The 15,693-nt window shown below is 37.6% G+C and overlaps 1 protein-coding gene across 5 annotated transcripts in view; it reads left to right on the plus strand.

The window, feature by feature from the left end:
• Positions 1 to 15,693, plus strand: part of DOCK4 (dedicator of cytokinesis 4) — a 429,626-nt gene that overhangs the window by 359,627 nt on the left and 54,306 nt on the right. For all 5 annotated transcript variants that reach the window (XM_027075294.2, XM_027075298.2, XM_027075297.2 and 2 more), the window contains 4 exons: positions 577 to 677; positions 2,219 to 2,277; positions 10,170 to 10,318; positions 12,040 to 12,125. In XM_027075294.2, coding sequence (XP_026931095.1) covers positions 577 to 677; positions 2,219 to 2,277; positions 10,170 to 10,318; positions 12,040 to 12,125 — 395 coding nt within the window. The remainder of the gene's footprint in view (positions 1 to 576; positions 678 to 2,218; positions 2,278 to 10,169; positions 10,319 to 12,039; positions 12,126 to 15,693) is intronic.

Genomic DNA, 15,693 nt, shown 5'->3' on the forward strand with positions numbered 1-15,693 from the left:
ATTTTGGGGAATTTTATTCTGATCTCATTCTGATGCTGTTTTTAATGTAAGAAAACTTAGACAAAGATTTGTCTGGGCAGGGAATTTTTATATACTGTCTGAATTTAAAGTTGTTAGCATATCCAGAGAAGTGTACGCCTTTTTTTTTTAATTCTCCATTAAAAGGAGTTCCAAAAATGAATTCTTACAGGAATAAAGTAACCCAACTTATACCGCAGCTTCCGTGGAGATACTCAGACATATTATAAGAGAAACGAAACACCTACCATTTAACATATACCAGAGAGCTTATGAAACCTAGGATACGGCATTGGCACAGTGTATAAATAGATAGTGTTTATTTGCTTTACTTCTTTGTTCCAGCAAATTTCAAGCATATATACAAGTAGAGAGAGTAGTGTAATGAACCCCCATATACCCATATCCAGCTTCAACTATTATCAACACAGGGTCAATCTGATTTCAACTATGCCCACATTCCTTACCACTGTTGAAGCAAAGCAAAGATATAATGTCGCTTAACCTGTACGTATTTTTGTAACACTATAGTATTTAAATATTTTGTTCTCGTTCTAGATTTGGGATTCCTACTTTTACCTCGCAGTCATTTTTATAAACCAATTGTGTCTACAGTTAGAGATGTTCACACCTTCCAAAAAGAAAAAGGTGTTAGAAAAGTAAGTAGTAGTGTATCACTGGGTGCAATTACGAGGCAAATCAAATGTTGTGCCTTTAAAAGGGTGTTTAGTTCAAGTGATTCTTAAATCATGTCCATAACTGGAAACAACAATGGAGAGGCAATGAACAAGAGGACAAGAATCAGTCTTTTCTGGAAATTTTGAACTTACTTACTGTCCTCAGTCTTTCAGGAATCAGTGTACTATAGAAGCAAATACTAGGTATTTACCCAAAGGATACAAAAATGCTGATTTGAGGGGGCACATGCACCCCAATGTTTATTGCAGTGCTATCAACAATAGCCAAAGTATGGAAAGAGCCCAAATCTCCATCGACTGATAAATGGATAAAGAAGGTGTGGTGTGTGTGTATATATATATATATATATATATATATATATATATATATAAAATGGAATTTTACTCCACAATCAAGAAGAATTAGATCTTGCTATTTGTAACAACATGGCTAGAACTACAGTGTATTGTTCTAAGGGAAAGAAGTCAGTCAGAGAAAGACAGATATCATATGATTCCACTCGTGTGGAATTTAAGATACAAAACAGATGAACATAAGGGAAGGGAAGCAAAAATAATATAAAAACAGCGAGGGAGACAGACCATAAAAGACTCTTAAATACGGAGAATAAACAGAGGGTTGCTGGTGGGGTGTTGAGGGGGGTGGGGGTATGGGCAAGTGAAAGAGGGGCGTTAAGGAGACACTTGTTGGGATGAACACTGGGTGTTATATATAAGTGATGAGTCACTAAGTTCTGTTCCTGAAATCATTAGTAGACGATAGGTTAACCAACTTGGATTTAAATTTAAAAAAAAAAAAAGTGTAGGTTAAAGAAATGTCTAAAAAGTATAGGTGAAATCAAGAAAAATGTTTGTTGAAAATAATGACATTTACCTTACATATTTATTAAAAGAGTAATAAAGTGGGGAATAAATAAAATTAAAAATTAAAAAAAGAATCAAATAAATTAGGGGACAGATCTTTTTTATTAAAGGATTTATACAAGAATTTACATTAGAAGCATTACGACACCTACATTAAACATCTTTAATTAAAAACATAGTGCCTTTGGGGCGCCTGGGTGGCTCAGTCAGTTAAGTGTCTGACTCTTAACTTCGGCTCAGGTCATGACCTCACATTTTGTGGGTTTGAACCCTGTGTGAGGTTCTGTGCTGGCAGTGTGGAACCTACTTGGGATTCTCTCTCTCTGCCCCTCACCTGCTCAAATACCCTGTCTCTCTTTCTTTCTCTCAAAATAAATAAACTTTAAAACAAACAAAAAACATTGTGTCTTTTATTTTTATTTTTTTAAGATTTTATTTTTTAAGTAATCTCCATACTCAACATGGGGCTTGAACTCACAACACCGAGATCAAGAGTCACATGCTCCACCAGCTGAGCCAGCCAGCCACCCCCCAACATAGTGTCTTTTAATTCACATTGATAGTTTATATCTTAAAGAGACACAAATACCTTTTGTTCTGAAGGCTTTGTATCAGGTTTGCTTTTTGTTTTATTTCAGGTATGGTGACATGCGCGTCACAATGGGTTGTGAAATTTTCAGTATGTGGCAAAACCTAGGTAAGTAATGGAAAGAGAAGCCACCTCCATTGTAGTTGATCACTGTACTTTTAAGTGTGCAAATGAAGGACAATTTACCAATGATGGCGTTTGAAACCAAGTGTCTATATCAATAGTTATCATAGAAAATAATTGATATTTTGGAATTGAATATGGTTATAACTAATTTTTTAAATTGGTACCTGTCTGAAAAATCAACTTACCTTTGTGTGTTTCATTATTCATGAACGATAAATTTTATAATCTACCAATGCTCCAATAATACATTTTTAGCAATGAGCTGATCTTTCAGAATTTGGGATTGTAACAACTCAAAATTTCTAGAACTCTGAATTGAGGCTATGAATCATAACAAATTTAGAATTAACTTGATGGAGCATTGGCTTGTGCACCAGTACTCTTAAAAACTTGACAGCATGGATCTATATCATAAAGAGTATAGCTGAAGGATTTTAAAGCATCTGCAGTTGCTAAGATACTATTAGATTCCGTTTTGTTAATGACACAGCAGATAGAGCGTATTACTATAGTAAATTGTTGACCCTGACCTGGTTGCATGGAAAAGAATAATATTTGGAAAATAAATTGTTTTACAATCTCATTGGCATATGGTTTCTTTATAGAGATCCAACTTATTTAATTTTGTATGCTAATTGTGCAAGTTTATAGTATTCATTTACTATTACTGCATTGTAAATTTCTCCTTGCAATTCATTAAAGTGATGGGCTTATTTGAATTGAATATGTAATGATCTAAAAGTATCTTTTCTCTTGGGCTCATCCAAGCACAACTTGGAAATGGCAGGATTTGTTTTCTGTAAATGAAAATAGAACCATTATCATTTTACTTCATGTGACAGAATGATTTTTGACCAGGATCTGTATATATACATAGTGATATTCATAGCAATTTGAGGAAGGCTTGTTACATATAATTGAGCCCCCTGTTCAGTGCTTGCTGGTAATTTCAGCAAATAAGTGAGTTAGCATCTTGAAAGCAATCTCCACCTGTCTAAGGCCAGCTAGAAGAAGTCTATGATGTATCTTTAGATTCAGCTCAAAAATAGCATCAGTTTGTCTTACTTGATGAGTACCCCTCTCAGTCTTTATGTTTTGTTAATTCTTTGTGGTGTTTTTCGAAAGCAGATAAAGCCCTGTACTGCCCATATTGCATTTGGCATTAATTTAACAAGATGTTTTCCAAAGAATATTGCATTGGAATGCTGTTGTGGTTGATTAAATCCTTGTCAGAGCTCAAATGATAAAACCAGGACAGATTCGTTTGAGTTACCAGAATGTTAGAAAACATGGCAGATTTCCCTTTTAGATGAATATTAGCCTTGCTAATGGTTATGTGGTTGTTTCCACATAAATCTTTACTCAAGCCAGGATAGCTATGCACTTAGGGCCATGACCATGGGCTTGTTAAATAAAGCTGGTGCCTTTAGTCTGCCTAATGATCTCATGATATACTTGATAAACTTTTCCCAGCTATTTTGTCCTTAAAACAAAAATATTTCTACCTCTCTGGTTTTTGTGTTAAATTATTTCTTTGTTTCGCTCAAAAATCTAGACAATGTGGAAAATCTCTGGAACATATGGATCCCCCCAACACATGATCATGTCAGTAGTCTTTAGAACATCGGTACTCAAATGGACCTGGAGCCCCAGCAGCATCACTGGGAGCTTGTGAGAGATGCAAATGACCTGGCTCCACCCCAGACCTACTGAAACAGAATCACTGGGAGTGGACACAACTGTGTTTTAATAGGTTCTCCAGATGATTCTTGACTAAGGATTGGAAAGCACTGCTTTAGATACTATCCCCTTTCTTTGTTTTCCCAGCCGTAAAGACTAGCTCTAGCTTAGTTCTAGCAGTCTGTTAGAAAAGGCTCATTATACTCAATACAAATTCCCAGCATGACATAGTTCAAATACAAGATGAGGGTAAATTTTCACCTCATTCCTTTGTTTTTGTATTATTTCCCTGGAGTTGTGTCCTGACTTTTCTAAGACTTCCAAAACATAAGGTGAATTTTAAAGGTCACTGCTATTGTACAACAACTAGACTTGGGAAATGTTTAGAAGTGTTAAAGCCTCTCTTACAACATGAATTTTTACAAAATGATAAGAAAAATTAAGGATTCGGAGTGCTATTTTAACACCCCTCAGAGACCTTAATTCAGCTTGTTACTTAGGAATCTGAAAATATATTTATTACAATTTGGTTTATGGAAGATGTCACATTGAGTGTTTAGAATGCTAAAGATTTTATTCAGATAATTATAGACATCCATTTCTTAATGGAACAGGCCAACAAATTCACTGTCACATAATTCATAAAGCCCTGGCTATGTGCAAGTTATTTGGAGAGATATAACAAAAATGGCCCATGTCTGTACAGAGCTTAGTTTTAAAATGTTACATTTTAAACCTTTTGTCCAGTTTCTGTGAGACAAGAAAAATCTTGATAAAAACCAATCACCATGTTTTAGTAAAGCAAGTAAGCTTTATGATTTTATAAATCAAGATCCTCAGTAATTTTTAGTAGATATAAAAAACGCTAACTTTTAGGGGCGCCTGGGTGGCTCAGTTGGTTAAGCGTCCGACTTCAGCCAGGTCACGATCTCGCGGTCCGTGAGTTCGAGCCCTGCGTCAGGCTCTGGGCTGATGGCTCAGAGCCTGGAGCCTGTTTCCGATTCTGTGTCTCCCTCTCTCTCTGCCCCTCCCCCATTCATGCTCTGTCTCTCTCTGTCCCAAAAAATAAATAAACGTTGAAAAAAAAATTAAAAACAAAACAAAAAAAAAACGCTAACTTTTAGAAAGTAAATTGCAGAAAGGAAATAATACTCAGAGTAATTAATACATTTTTGGCCATTTGAAACTACCCAGTTAGTCTAATACAGAAACAAAATTTTACTGAACAATTTTTATTATTATTATTATTGTTATTATTATTATTATTATTATTTTAGACAGAGGGAGAGCTGGGGAGAGGGATGAAAAGAGCAATCTTAAGCAGGCTCCAGGCTGAGCATGGAGCCTGATGAGGGGCTTGATCTCATGACCCTGGGATCATGACCTGAGCCCAAATCAAGAGTCACATGTTCAACCAGCTGAGCCACCCAGGCGCCCCTGAACAATATTTTTCAATCAGATTTTGGTCATTAATATTTACGTAGAAGTGTGGAAACTATTTCATATGCTAGGAACAAGTTGGGTCTTCCATTCTGTTGAGGACAAGGAATAAAGGGCACATGTAATTTTGTCTGCTTTTAAGCACAAAGCTGTACGATTTCCGAATCTGATCATTATATCCCTAGATTTACCTATGAACAATGGACCATATAGCGATTATAGGTTTAATTTTTTGAGGAAATGCCATACTGTATTCCACAGTGACTGTACTATTTTACATTCCCACTAACAGTACACATGAGTTCCATTGTCTCCATATCCTTGCCAACGCTTGTTCTTTTCTCTCTTTTTCTCTCTTGGAGAGAAATTTTTTTTTTATATTTGAGAATAGCCATCCTAAGGTGTGTGAGGTGGTATCTCCCTGTGGTTTTGATAAAATACTTTTGAAGAGTAAAGACCAAGTAGTGAAAAGCGAATACCTTTTCTTAAATGTGTTCGTTTCCAAGTGGAAGGACTGTCTTTCCCCTGTCAAGACAAGGGGAAAGAGAAGGGGGAGGGCATAAATCCCCGCCCCCCAATTTTATACATTAGCATTATACTTACAGGAATAGTCTACAAAGAAAGAAGCTAGTCTTGACTACTGTGTCCCACCTTTGGCATTCATCATGCTTCAAGGTTAAGTTTTTTTTTGCTATTTTTAGTTGAACTAACATTCTTACTAAATATAAAGTGGGCTCTTTTTCCCACATTTGCAAACACAGCGTCTTGTAACTGCTGTAGAAAAATCAATACTTCCCTAACAGGCTGTTCTGTGCCCATAAATATAAAACTCCAGCAGCCCAAGTAGCAGATGCCCTAAATACTTCAAAACAAGACCATGTGGCTGACAATTAGAGATGGGGAAAGTATACTAAATCTTCAGTTTAAAAAGAAATCATTTAAATAAAGTTTATTTTGCTGTTGTCATACATAGCTCAAAATTTTGCTTTGCTGATTGGGAAGAATTAGGTTTACTATAGTGGAGAGCCTGTTCAGGTTTGCATAGGGTCTGTGTTCCCAGACTATGTTTTCAGCAAATAAGGCTACCTTCATGCATTCCTGTATAGTGATTTAAATGTAGGTGTGGCCTGTCTACTGTCAGTAGAAAATCAGGCTACAAAATAGACTGTATGGACTTAGTTGGATTGTGATTAAAAGAAACCAACTATAAATGACATGTTTTAGGACCATCAGAGAAAGTTTAATTTAGGCTGAGTTTTAGATTAAGGAATTATTGTTTGCCTTTGTTAGGTGTGGTAAAGGCATTGTAATTCTGTGTGTGTGTGTGTGTGTGTGTAAATAATAATGTCCTACCTTAAAGATGCTTACTGATTTGCATACAAGTAGAATGATATATCTCAGACTTGCTTTAAAGTACCCTAGAGGGGGGAAAATAGTTGCGGTGATAGACGAAACAGGATTGGCAAAAATGTAGATAATTGTATGGGACGCCTGGGTGGCTCAGTCGGTTAAACGTCCGACTTCAGCTCAGGGCATGATCTCACAGTTCATGGTTCGAACCCTGCGTCAGGCTCTGTGCTGATAGCTCAGAGTCTAAAGCCTGCTTCAGATTCTGTGTCTCCCTCTCTCTCTGCCACTCCCCCACTTATGCTCTGTCTCTCACCATCTCTCAAATAAACATCGAAAACAAGTTTCTTTTACAAGTAGGTAATTGTTGAAACTAGATGATGTGTATGTGGGGATTTGCTTTACTATTCTTTATAATTTTATGTATATCTAAGGTTTTTCATAGTAAAAAAAATGTTTTATTGAAGTATAATTAACATACAGTCATGTTAGCTTCAGGTATACAACATAGTGATTCAGCAATTCTGTACATTACTCAGTGCTCCCCAGGATAAATGTCATCATCTGTCACCAAACAATGCATAGTAAAAAATTTTTCAAAGAAGAAAATCAGGTTGTAAAATGTCTATAAATAGAAGACTTTTTTTTTTTTAAAGGAGATTCAAAAATACTCGGGCAAACAGTGATAAATAAAGTAAGTGCATGCTAATGCTGTTCTTGATTAGAGAGGGCCAAAGGATGCCAGGCCCAGGAAAGATTAAAAAGGAAGATGATAATGTTGCAGCTCTGAATCTCATTTCACCAAGCCAGGGAGGACTATTCGGGCTAGCAGGGAATTCAGTTTTATTTTGTCTTTCTTGCCACTTCTATTACCCCTCCTCCACACATACCCAAAGGCTGTGCAAAGATTTGGTGTCTTACACAGTCTCAAAACCGTGGGGAAGCCTTCCTGCTTATTGGTTACATGATGCATGTATGGTCCCTTCAGTCCATGGCTCTGTGAGGGTATAGCATCCATGGTAGACCTGGAACCTCTGAGGCCATCCCCTAGGGGCAGAGTCATGGAATGGGTGTAAGGCCTGCTAATCTCAGGATGGGCTGGAAGTCTCCTTCCCTGTTTCTCTTTCTTCCCCTCTTTTGCCAGAATATCTTGAATAAGCAATGAGTAGGTTAGGCTTTTCCAAATGACAGTATGAGTTTTTGAGTTCAGGTTGCTTCTGCTTTCTGCCCTGATAAAAATAACTGAGGAAAGCAATCCCAAAAGCTGGCAGCTAGTTCCCTGCTTGAAATGTGTGTATTGGGAGGATGGGGGAGATACAGGGAGAAGAACTAGGGATTGACACTTCTCTGTATTCTGCCACAGTGAGCTTGTTCAGTCTTGAAAGGACTCATTCTTTTGGAGGAAAGTGTACAAGGTTAGATTAATAAGGAAGTTTCTTCTGATGAATAAGAAGGAGGTGTTCTTGCTTGAATGAGGAGAACTAAGGAGTCCCTTGGGAAAGATAAAATGGTACCTGGATCACAAAGAAAGGTAGGAGAGCAAAAGGAATTATAAGCCAAGTTTATTCCTCACACATAATGGGTATGAATAAGTAATTAAGAGATGGTGAGAAACAAATTACTTTTAATGAAACCTGAAAGAGAAAGGAAAAGACTGTGTGGTTTCAGTGTTGGAAAGGATAGGGACTTTCAGATAGGCTGGGGGGTGTGGCTTGTGTCCTGCTAATGTCCCTAGCATGGAGGAAAAGGGATGGGGAGCCACATGGTGAAGATTGCTGAACTGTTTCTAGGCACCTTCCAATCGCAAAACGCAGTGACTTTACAAACACCTGCTTGGGTTTGCCTGTCTTTGATCTCATCCATCATTTCCCCCCCCCAATCTCCAAATGTTTCCTTTCATTTTCATTTAAAAACCCCTCTAAAGCCAATATAAATTTAAAGTCCATATTTGCACCCCGGATTTATATATATCCAAGCTCTTCGGCCATACTCATGCCTTCTAGTACAGAAAACAAAATAGAGAAAATGATAATTAATGCAAAGGTATGTAACTCCAAAATGTGCAAGTAACTCTGAATGGTATGAATTTGTGTATATTTGACTCTTGCATAAAAAAAGACTAAAGGTAGAAAAGAATAAGGGGAAACTATCTTCTTGCATGAAGCCAGCTCCCTTCTGCTTGGCTTCCTAACCTGTTCTATGGGTTTTAAATGATTGCTTTCAGTGTCACATGCTTCAGATACTAAAAGTTAGTGCTTATTATCAAAATGAAACTCTGAGATTTAACATAGATGATTAGTGTAATGAACTGAAGTCAACACTCATTTGCTAGATGAAATCATCTGTGTCCACCCCACCCTCTACCTTCCTTTCCTCGGAAGTATCAGTACCATACCTTTGTGTACTTTGGTAATTATACCATTTTGAGTTCACTGTTTGTTACACTGTAATCTTTTTAGAAAATTGTTACATTCTTTTTTTTTTTTTTGAACTACCGTTTACTTTTTTGTTTAGGCTGTGTGTTTATTATGTTTAAAAACATAAGAAAAATTATATGATGCATGGACCACTTTTTTCATATATAAAAAGTGTCTATTATTTTAACCACCCAGAGATAATAACCTTTGTGGTTAACATTAGGGGATAAATCTTCTTGACTACTTACCACTACATACACACACACACACACACACACACACACACACACACACACATATGTTTCGTCTTTTTAACGAAGGAAGTACCCATCCATACTGTATTTTACCTTGCTTTTTCTTTTTTAAAATTTTTTAAATTTTTGTGAGAGAGAGAGCGAGCGAACAGGGAGGGGGCAGAGAGACAGAGAATCTGAAGCCGACTCCTGAGCCATCAGCACAGAGCCCGATGCAGGGCTTGAACTCACGAGCCCTGAGATCATGACCCGAGCTGAAGTCGGACACTTAACCAATTGAGCCACCTAGGCACCCTATGCCTTGCTTTTTCGGTTAATCGCATTGAGAAACTTGGCCTGTTATCCTTCCTAACCCTCATTTTTAGTGACTGCATAAAAAATTCAATGTGTGACTATATAATAGTATACATAACCAATTCCTGATGATTTAACTTTTGGTGTCATTTTAATTCATCATTTTTAATTTGTGGTGTAATTTTTAATGGTATCTTACAGCTTTTCTTAACTGTGAAAAAGTAAATCCCTAGTTTTTTAATATAAAATGATGGAGAAATATTAATCAACATATGGAAATTTACTGTTTATATATCTGCTTAGGGAAATATATTCTTGCCTGGAGAGACAACTCTAATTGCATGTACTCCTAGCAATCATTTTAAATAAATTGAATAATATAAATTTTCTGAAATCTTCTTAAGATTGATATACTGAAACTTGAATGTTTGATTCAATTTAGGAGAGCACAAGCTTCATTTTATCCCTGCCTTGATTGGCCCTTTCCTAGAAGTGACCTTGATACCACAGCCAGATCTCCGGAATGTCATGATTCCTATTTTTCATGACATGATGGATTGGGAGCAGAGACGGACCGGCAATTTTAAACAGGTAGGTGGACATGCTTCTCAGAACAGTTGAAAGAGTCTCAGTTCTGCTTGAACTTCTCTGAGCTACCAGATTCCACTCTGAGTTGGGAAATAAGTATCAAACAGGCTTTCAAGGGACCTAGATTCCAGCCTTGCCTGCCTTCTCCCGTTCATATGGCCTTGGTCACCTCTCCAGTTCGTGTTCCCCCGAGCCCCTGTGGAAGCCCTAAAATCCCTTTCAGCTGAAAAATTCTTCAACTTCCAAGTCTTTGTTAAAGAGCTGGCAGAGATTCTTTTTGTTCCCAGTTGGCCACAACACAGAGGAATTGGAAGGTTAACGATTCTTAAAATCATTGGCCTCTCAGTGGTTCACACATTGCATTTGGTGAATGGCTTAGTTTTGACCATTTGGTGCACAGAATGTTTTATTGCTTTTTGCTTGAAGCATTGAGAATTAATTTAAACAGGAAGGCAGTGGAAATTCTTGCAAAGGAGATTCTGAAGAGATGAGCCTATCATTTCTCGTTGACTAGGTTCTGCTAGGTCTGCTCCAGTTTTGGAAAGAATAGATGTTTTTATTACAAAATCAGATCACGTAAGAAATCAGCTGATTTGCCATGCCAGGTTACTCAAGTTAGAGATGGTAGGCTTCCTTTCTGTCGGCGCTGTCCCGCACTAACTTGTACACGCTCACCTGTGTGGAGGATCTGGCGCCCCCTTCATGCTTCTCCCAGTGAAGCCTCTCTCAAATTTTAGAAATGATTGTCAACGGTCTGAGCAAGCTGAATGCATACGCAGCACCCTCCCACTGCCGGAAGCATGGCTTTCTCCTGTATCCATATCTACATTTCTTTTCAAGGAAGCTAATCACTGAACAAAAGGCTATTTTAAAATTGTTCTCGTGTTGGGGGGGACCCCACTGTCCTTTCCTTTTGTCTTCATACCCTTATTAGAATTTGATTCAAAGGAATAACTGAGCTTAGTCCTTTGACAATGTCACATATCCCTCCCAATCTGTCATTGCTTACCTCTCTCTGGCTATGCAGGGGTGTTTCATTTTCTGTCTCTGCTGCCTCAGACAGATGAAGGGGCTATTTCTGCTTTTTCTGATATTCAAGGCCTAAAGGATTTACATTCTCGAAGATATAAATGTTTTGACTACAGTTTTTCAGGAAATATGTCCTTTCTCTCTCATGTAGCTTATTGCTGACTTAGAATATTTCTATGGATTTACCATCTGTACATGGATAAGGCAAGTTCTCATCTTGAGCAGAGAGATTTAGGGCAACCTCGAACTGTTTTGAGAAAGAAAAAAAAACATGAAACACATCAAAGATTTAAATTAACGTCTGTGGGTATGTTACTCTGCTAATGTTCTTACACATATAGTGATTTTTTAAAAAAATAAATAAATAAATAAGTAGGACTTGCCAGTTTTTATAGCTCTTAAAAAAATTCACATGTTTAAGTGGGGCTGCAAGCATTTGTGTTTGAGTCAACAAGTAGATAGATGTCTTTGGTGGCAGCAAATGCTACCCTGCCGGGAGTTTGAAGTTGTGCTACTCTATCTAAATTAGCCCCTAGAATTCCAAGGGGATATCTGCTATTAACCGCAGCTTATGATAATGTTGCTTTCACAAAATTCGCTGCCTTTTCCCTTGCAGACTTGAGTATGTTTCAGTTTGCCTAGAAATCCCACTTTGTGAAGGGAAAGAAAGGGAGTAATATTTGGGTATGTTTCAGGTGGAAGCTAAGCTAATTGACAAACTGGACAGCCTGATGTCAGAAGGCAAAGGTGATGAAACATACCGTGAGCTCTTCAACAGTATGTGAGTAATATGTTTATCTCATGTTGATTCCATCCAGAGGATTTTGTGTCCGTGCTTAGCGGCTGAGAGCTGCAAAGACAGCTTGGGTCTCGCAGGAATGCTTTGTCTTTGTGGAGTGTGAAATAAAGGATAATTGCCGAACTCTGGCAAACGGATCTTATTGTGTTGATGATTAGACACGTCTCCTTATTTTAATCTCTGATGAGGTCAGGTCACATGTGTTATGTAACAAATCTCACTCTTTTCAAGCCCCGGAATTAAAACCAGGCTGCAAGATAATGATTTTAAGTAGGGTTAACGGTGGGGGTGGTGGGAGGGGCGGGGCGTGGGAAATGGTGTGATTCTCGAGTTCTTGTGCAATGCTTTCCAAAGCAAGATATCCTTGGCTGATTTGTTGTTGGAGAAACTAACATAGTTGGCATGTTTTTCAATACTTGATTTAATTCATCGATACCCATTGCTCACCCACCATTATTAATTGCTTTCTGAATGTTTCTTATTAGAATATCACAGAAGCAAGTCATTTTTAGTAAATTCTCTAATTTGGATTTGAATGGAGGCTAAATACCACAAGAGTGCTGTAAGGAGACTTTGAAGTTATCCTTATGGACAGAAGGGCAGAATGTGACCAAGTGCAGGATGAATTGCTTATACCAAGGTTTCATCCACTGTGTGAGATGGCCAGAGAGGATATGTGAGAGTGTTTTAGTATTTTAGAAGTTTAATTCTAACACTTGTTTTCTCTACATTTTCTGTGGATCTCAGTCATTTTCAGTCCTAGGATATTGATAAAGTGCTTCTATTTGAAGGAAGGACTACCTCATTGTGCTTGGAGAATGTTTGCACTTCTTTCACAAGTGCAAAAATAATTCAGCGATACCTTTTCTATTACAAAATATACTCTTACTTGTATTTGTGCCTAAGTGTCACGTAAAACAATTAATGCTTTTGGGGCACCTAGGTGGCTCATTCGGTTAAGCGTCTTGATTTCAGCTCAGGTCTTGATCTCAGGTTTGTGAGGTCAAGCCCCACATTGGGTTCTGCACTAGGCATGAAGCCTACTTTAAAAAAAAAAAAAAAACTATTAATGCTTTAAAACTGATAGCCAAATGCCAAGTTGTATAATTCATTTTATGATTAATTTAGAAAAGTAGATATTATTAGTATACAGGTTTACAAAGTATTATTAGTGACTGATAGATTTAAACTTGCCTGATTGAAAATCATCCCTGAAGCTTTTAAGAAAATTACATTCAAAGGAAAAGCCAAGAAGGGGTATACAGATTTCCTAGGATGGTGGTGGGTGATGATAAAATACATTCTTTCTGCTGATTCCTAAACAAAACCATTTTCTTCTGATACTGTAATTAAACTGGAACTTTTAGTAATTATTCACCAAGCCCTCATTCGTTCTAGTGTACAAAGCGTCTGTATTTCATGACAGCTGGAGTTTAGCAAGAATTCTGATTAAAACCTCATCCAGTGTAATAAATTGCCTTTGAAAACTGCTCTCATTTCGGTTACTAGTCCTTGGTTTGAACAAAGAACTAAAATGAGTAACCAGTAAGTGAAATGAATCTCTTGAGCTTTGTGATTAATTATGTATAATAAATTCACAAGATTAATAAATACATCATTTTATAGTGCCTCTTATCTACTTTAATAAAGGCCTATAGCATGCAATTTGGATTGCTTGTGTATAAATGTAGCTTTGAAATAGAAGATGTACCTTGACATTAGAATCAAACTAGTAATTAATATATTAAGCATCTATAGTTAGGACTGTTTCAAGGTGCCTGATTCATTCAATGGAGATTATTTCTCTTTTATGATTTTTAGCACATTATTAGAAATGTTGCTATAAATATTTTTCTTTCATGCCTTTATATTCAGCATATTGGGATTAAATAAAACCTAAAAGTAATAATTAAATATCATTACCACCTGAGCTCAGAAAAGAAAGTGAAAATCTAGCTGTATTTCAGGAAACAATAAAATGCTTTTTTGGCAATAGAAATCACAAAGACTTAGTATAAGCACCTTGAGTCACTGCACACGTTATGAATTAGGAACATAATGATACAGGCTCTCACTCTGTAATTCATATCTGAAACTTCATAAAATTTGCTCGGAAGCTGAATGTAGCTCACTGCTTCCTTAAAATGTAATAGTTGCCCAGATAGCCTCCTTAGAAGGAGACTTGACCTTTGTGTAGCAGTTTCCTTCCCAAGAGCTCACTTTGCCTTTCATCAACCCTAACATTATCTTCATTTACCCATACTACATTTTTTTGAAATAAGTAGGAGTCAGGATTTATTATTTTTGATAATGCTGAAATTGTAGGACATAGACACCAATAGTGATATAACCCGAATAGAGTATCAGAACTAAATTCTAATTCCCTTGGCTCCACTTGGTTCACCCATTGGGTTTCATTTATCGAGCACCTCCCTGTGCCGGGTACTCTTCTAGGGCTGGGGGCACTGCAGTGACTATGCTGTAGGAGTGCACAGTAGGGTTTCCAGAAGAGATACCATCACTCTCACTTCTTCCTCATATGTTGCTCTAAATAATTAAATAAGTCTCCAGATTCTTTCAGGGTCTTTATTTAGTGATGACACATTTAATTTTAGTTTAGAGACAGAGCATTAGCTATGCAATACATATTTTAGGCATCTAGCACTTTGGGTTAAGAAGAGTGTGGACAGGGGCTCCTGGGTGGCTCAGGTGGTTAAGCATCTGACTTTGGCTTAGGTCATGATCTCTCAGTTTGTGAGTTCGAGCCCCACATTGGGCTCTGTGCTGGAAGCTTGGAGCCTGGAGCCTGCTTCGGATTCTGTCTCTCTCTCTCTCTCTCTCTCTCTCTCTCTCTCTCTCTCTCTCTCTGCCCCTCCCCCGCTCACACTCTGTCTCTCTCTCTCAAAAATAAATAAACATTTAAAAAAATTAAAAAAAAGAAGAGCGTGGACAGACACAGATGTTTTATGTAGGCTTGATGGCCTCCATACCATTGCATTATGATAGAGAAGTAGATTTAGGGTCAAATCCTACCTCCCCCGTTGATGTTCTTTCATAGGGTAAGAGCCTATTGAGCATAATGTCATCCTACAGGACTGTGGTCTATCGTGCTCTCCAGTGTTATGAAGGCCCATTGCCTATCAATTAGCAATAAAAACACCCTTCACTGTTATCAGAGGACTCCCCTGTATACTCAACATGGGCCCATGTGCATGATTATAGACCAAATAAAAATACCCAGTCTCACCCAAGTTATCAAGAAAGACTCGTCTCTTCTTGCTGATAGGTGCCCCTTCTCAGTTTGTATCAGGTAAACTGGGAGAACAAGCTTCTGGACAGAAAGAACAAGGCTGGCTGCAGATGAATTGGGTTCTAGGCTTGGTTCTAACCTCTGGGTCTGGAATTAGTCAAGGGAGTGGGGTCTGCAGGGCTGTGCCTCTTCTTACAAGAGGGTTATGTAGCTCTGAGTTCTCACTGCATCAAGAGGCTGTGCAAATTAATGAAATTCATGCCCACAAAAGAAGTCTCTATGTATTTTTAGGATTATTAC

This window comes from Acinonyx jubatus, chromosome A2, assembly GCF_027475565.1.
Source record: "Acinonyx jubatus isolate Ajub_Pintada_27869175 chromosome A2, VMU_Ajub_asm_v1.0, whole genome shotgun sequence".
Taxonomy (NCBI): Eukaryota; Metazoa; Chordata; class Mammalia; order Carnivora; family Felidae; genus Acinonyx; species Acinonyx jubatus.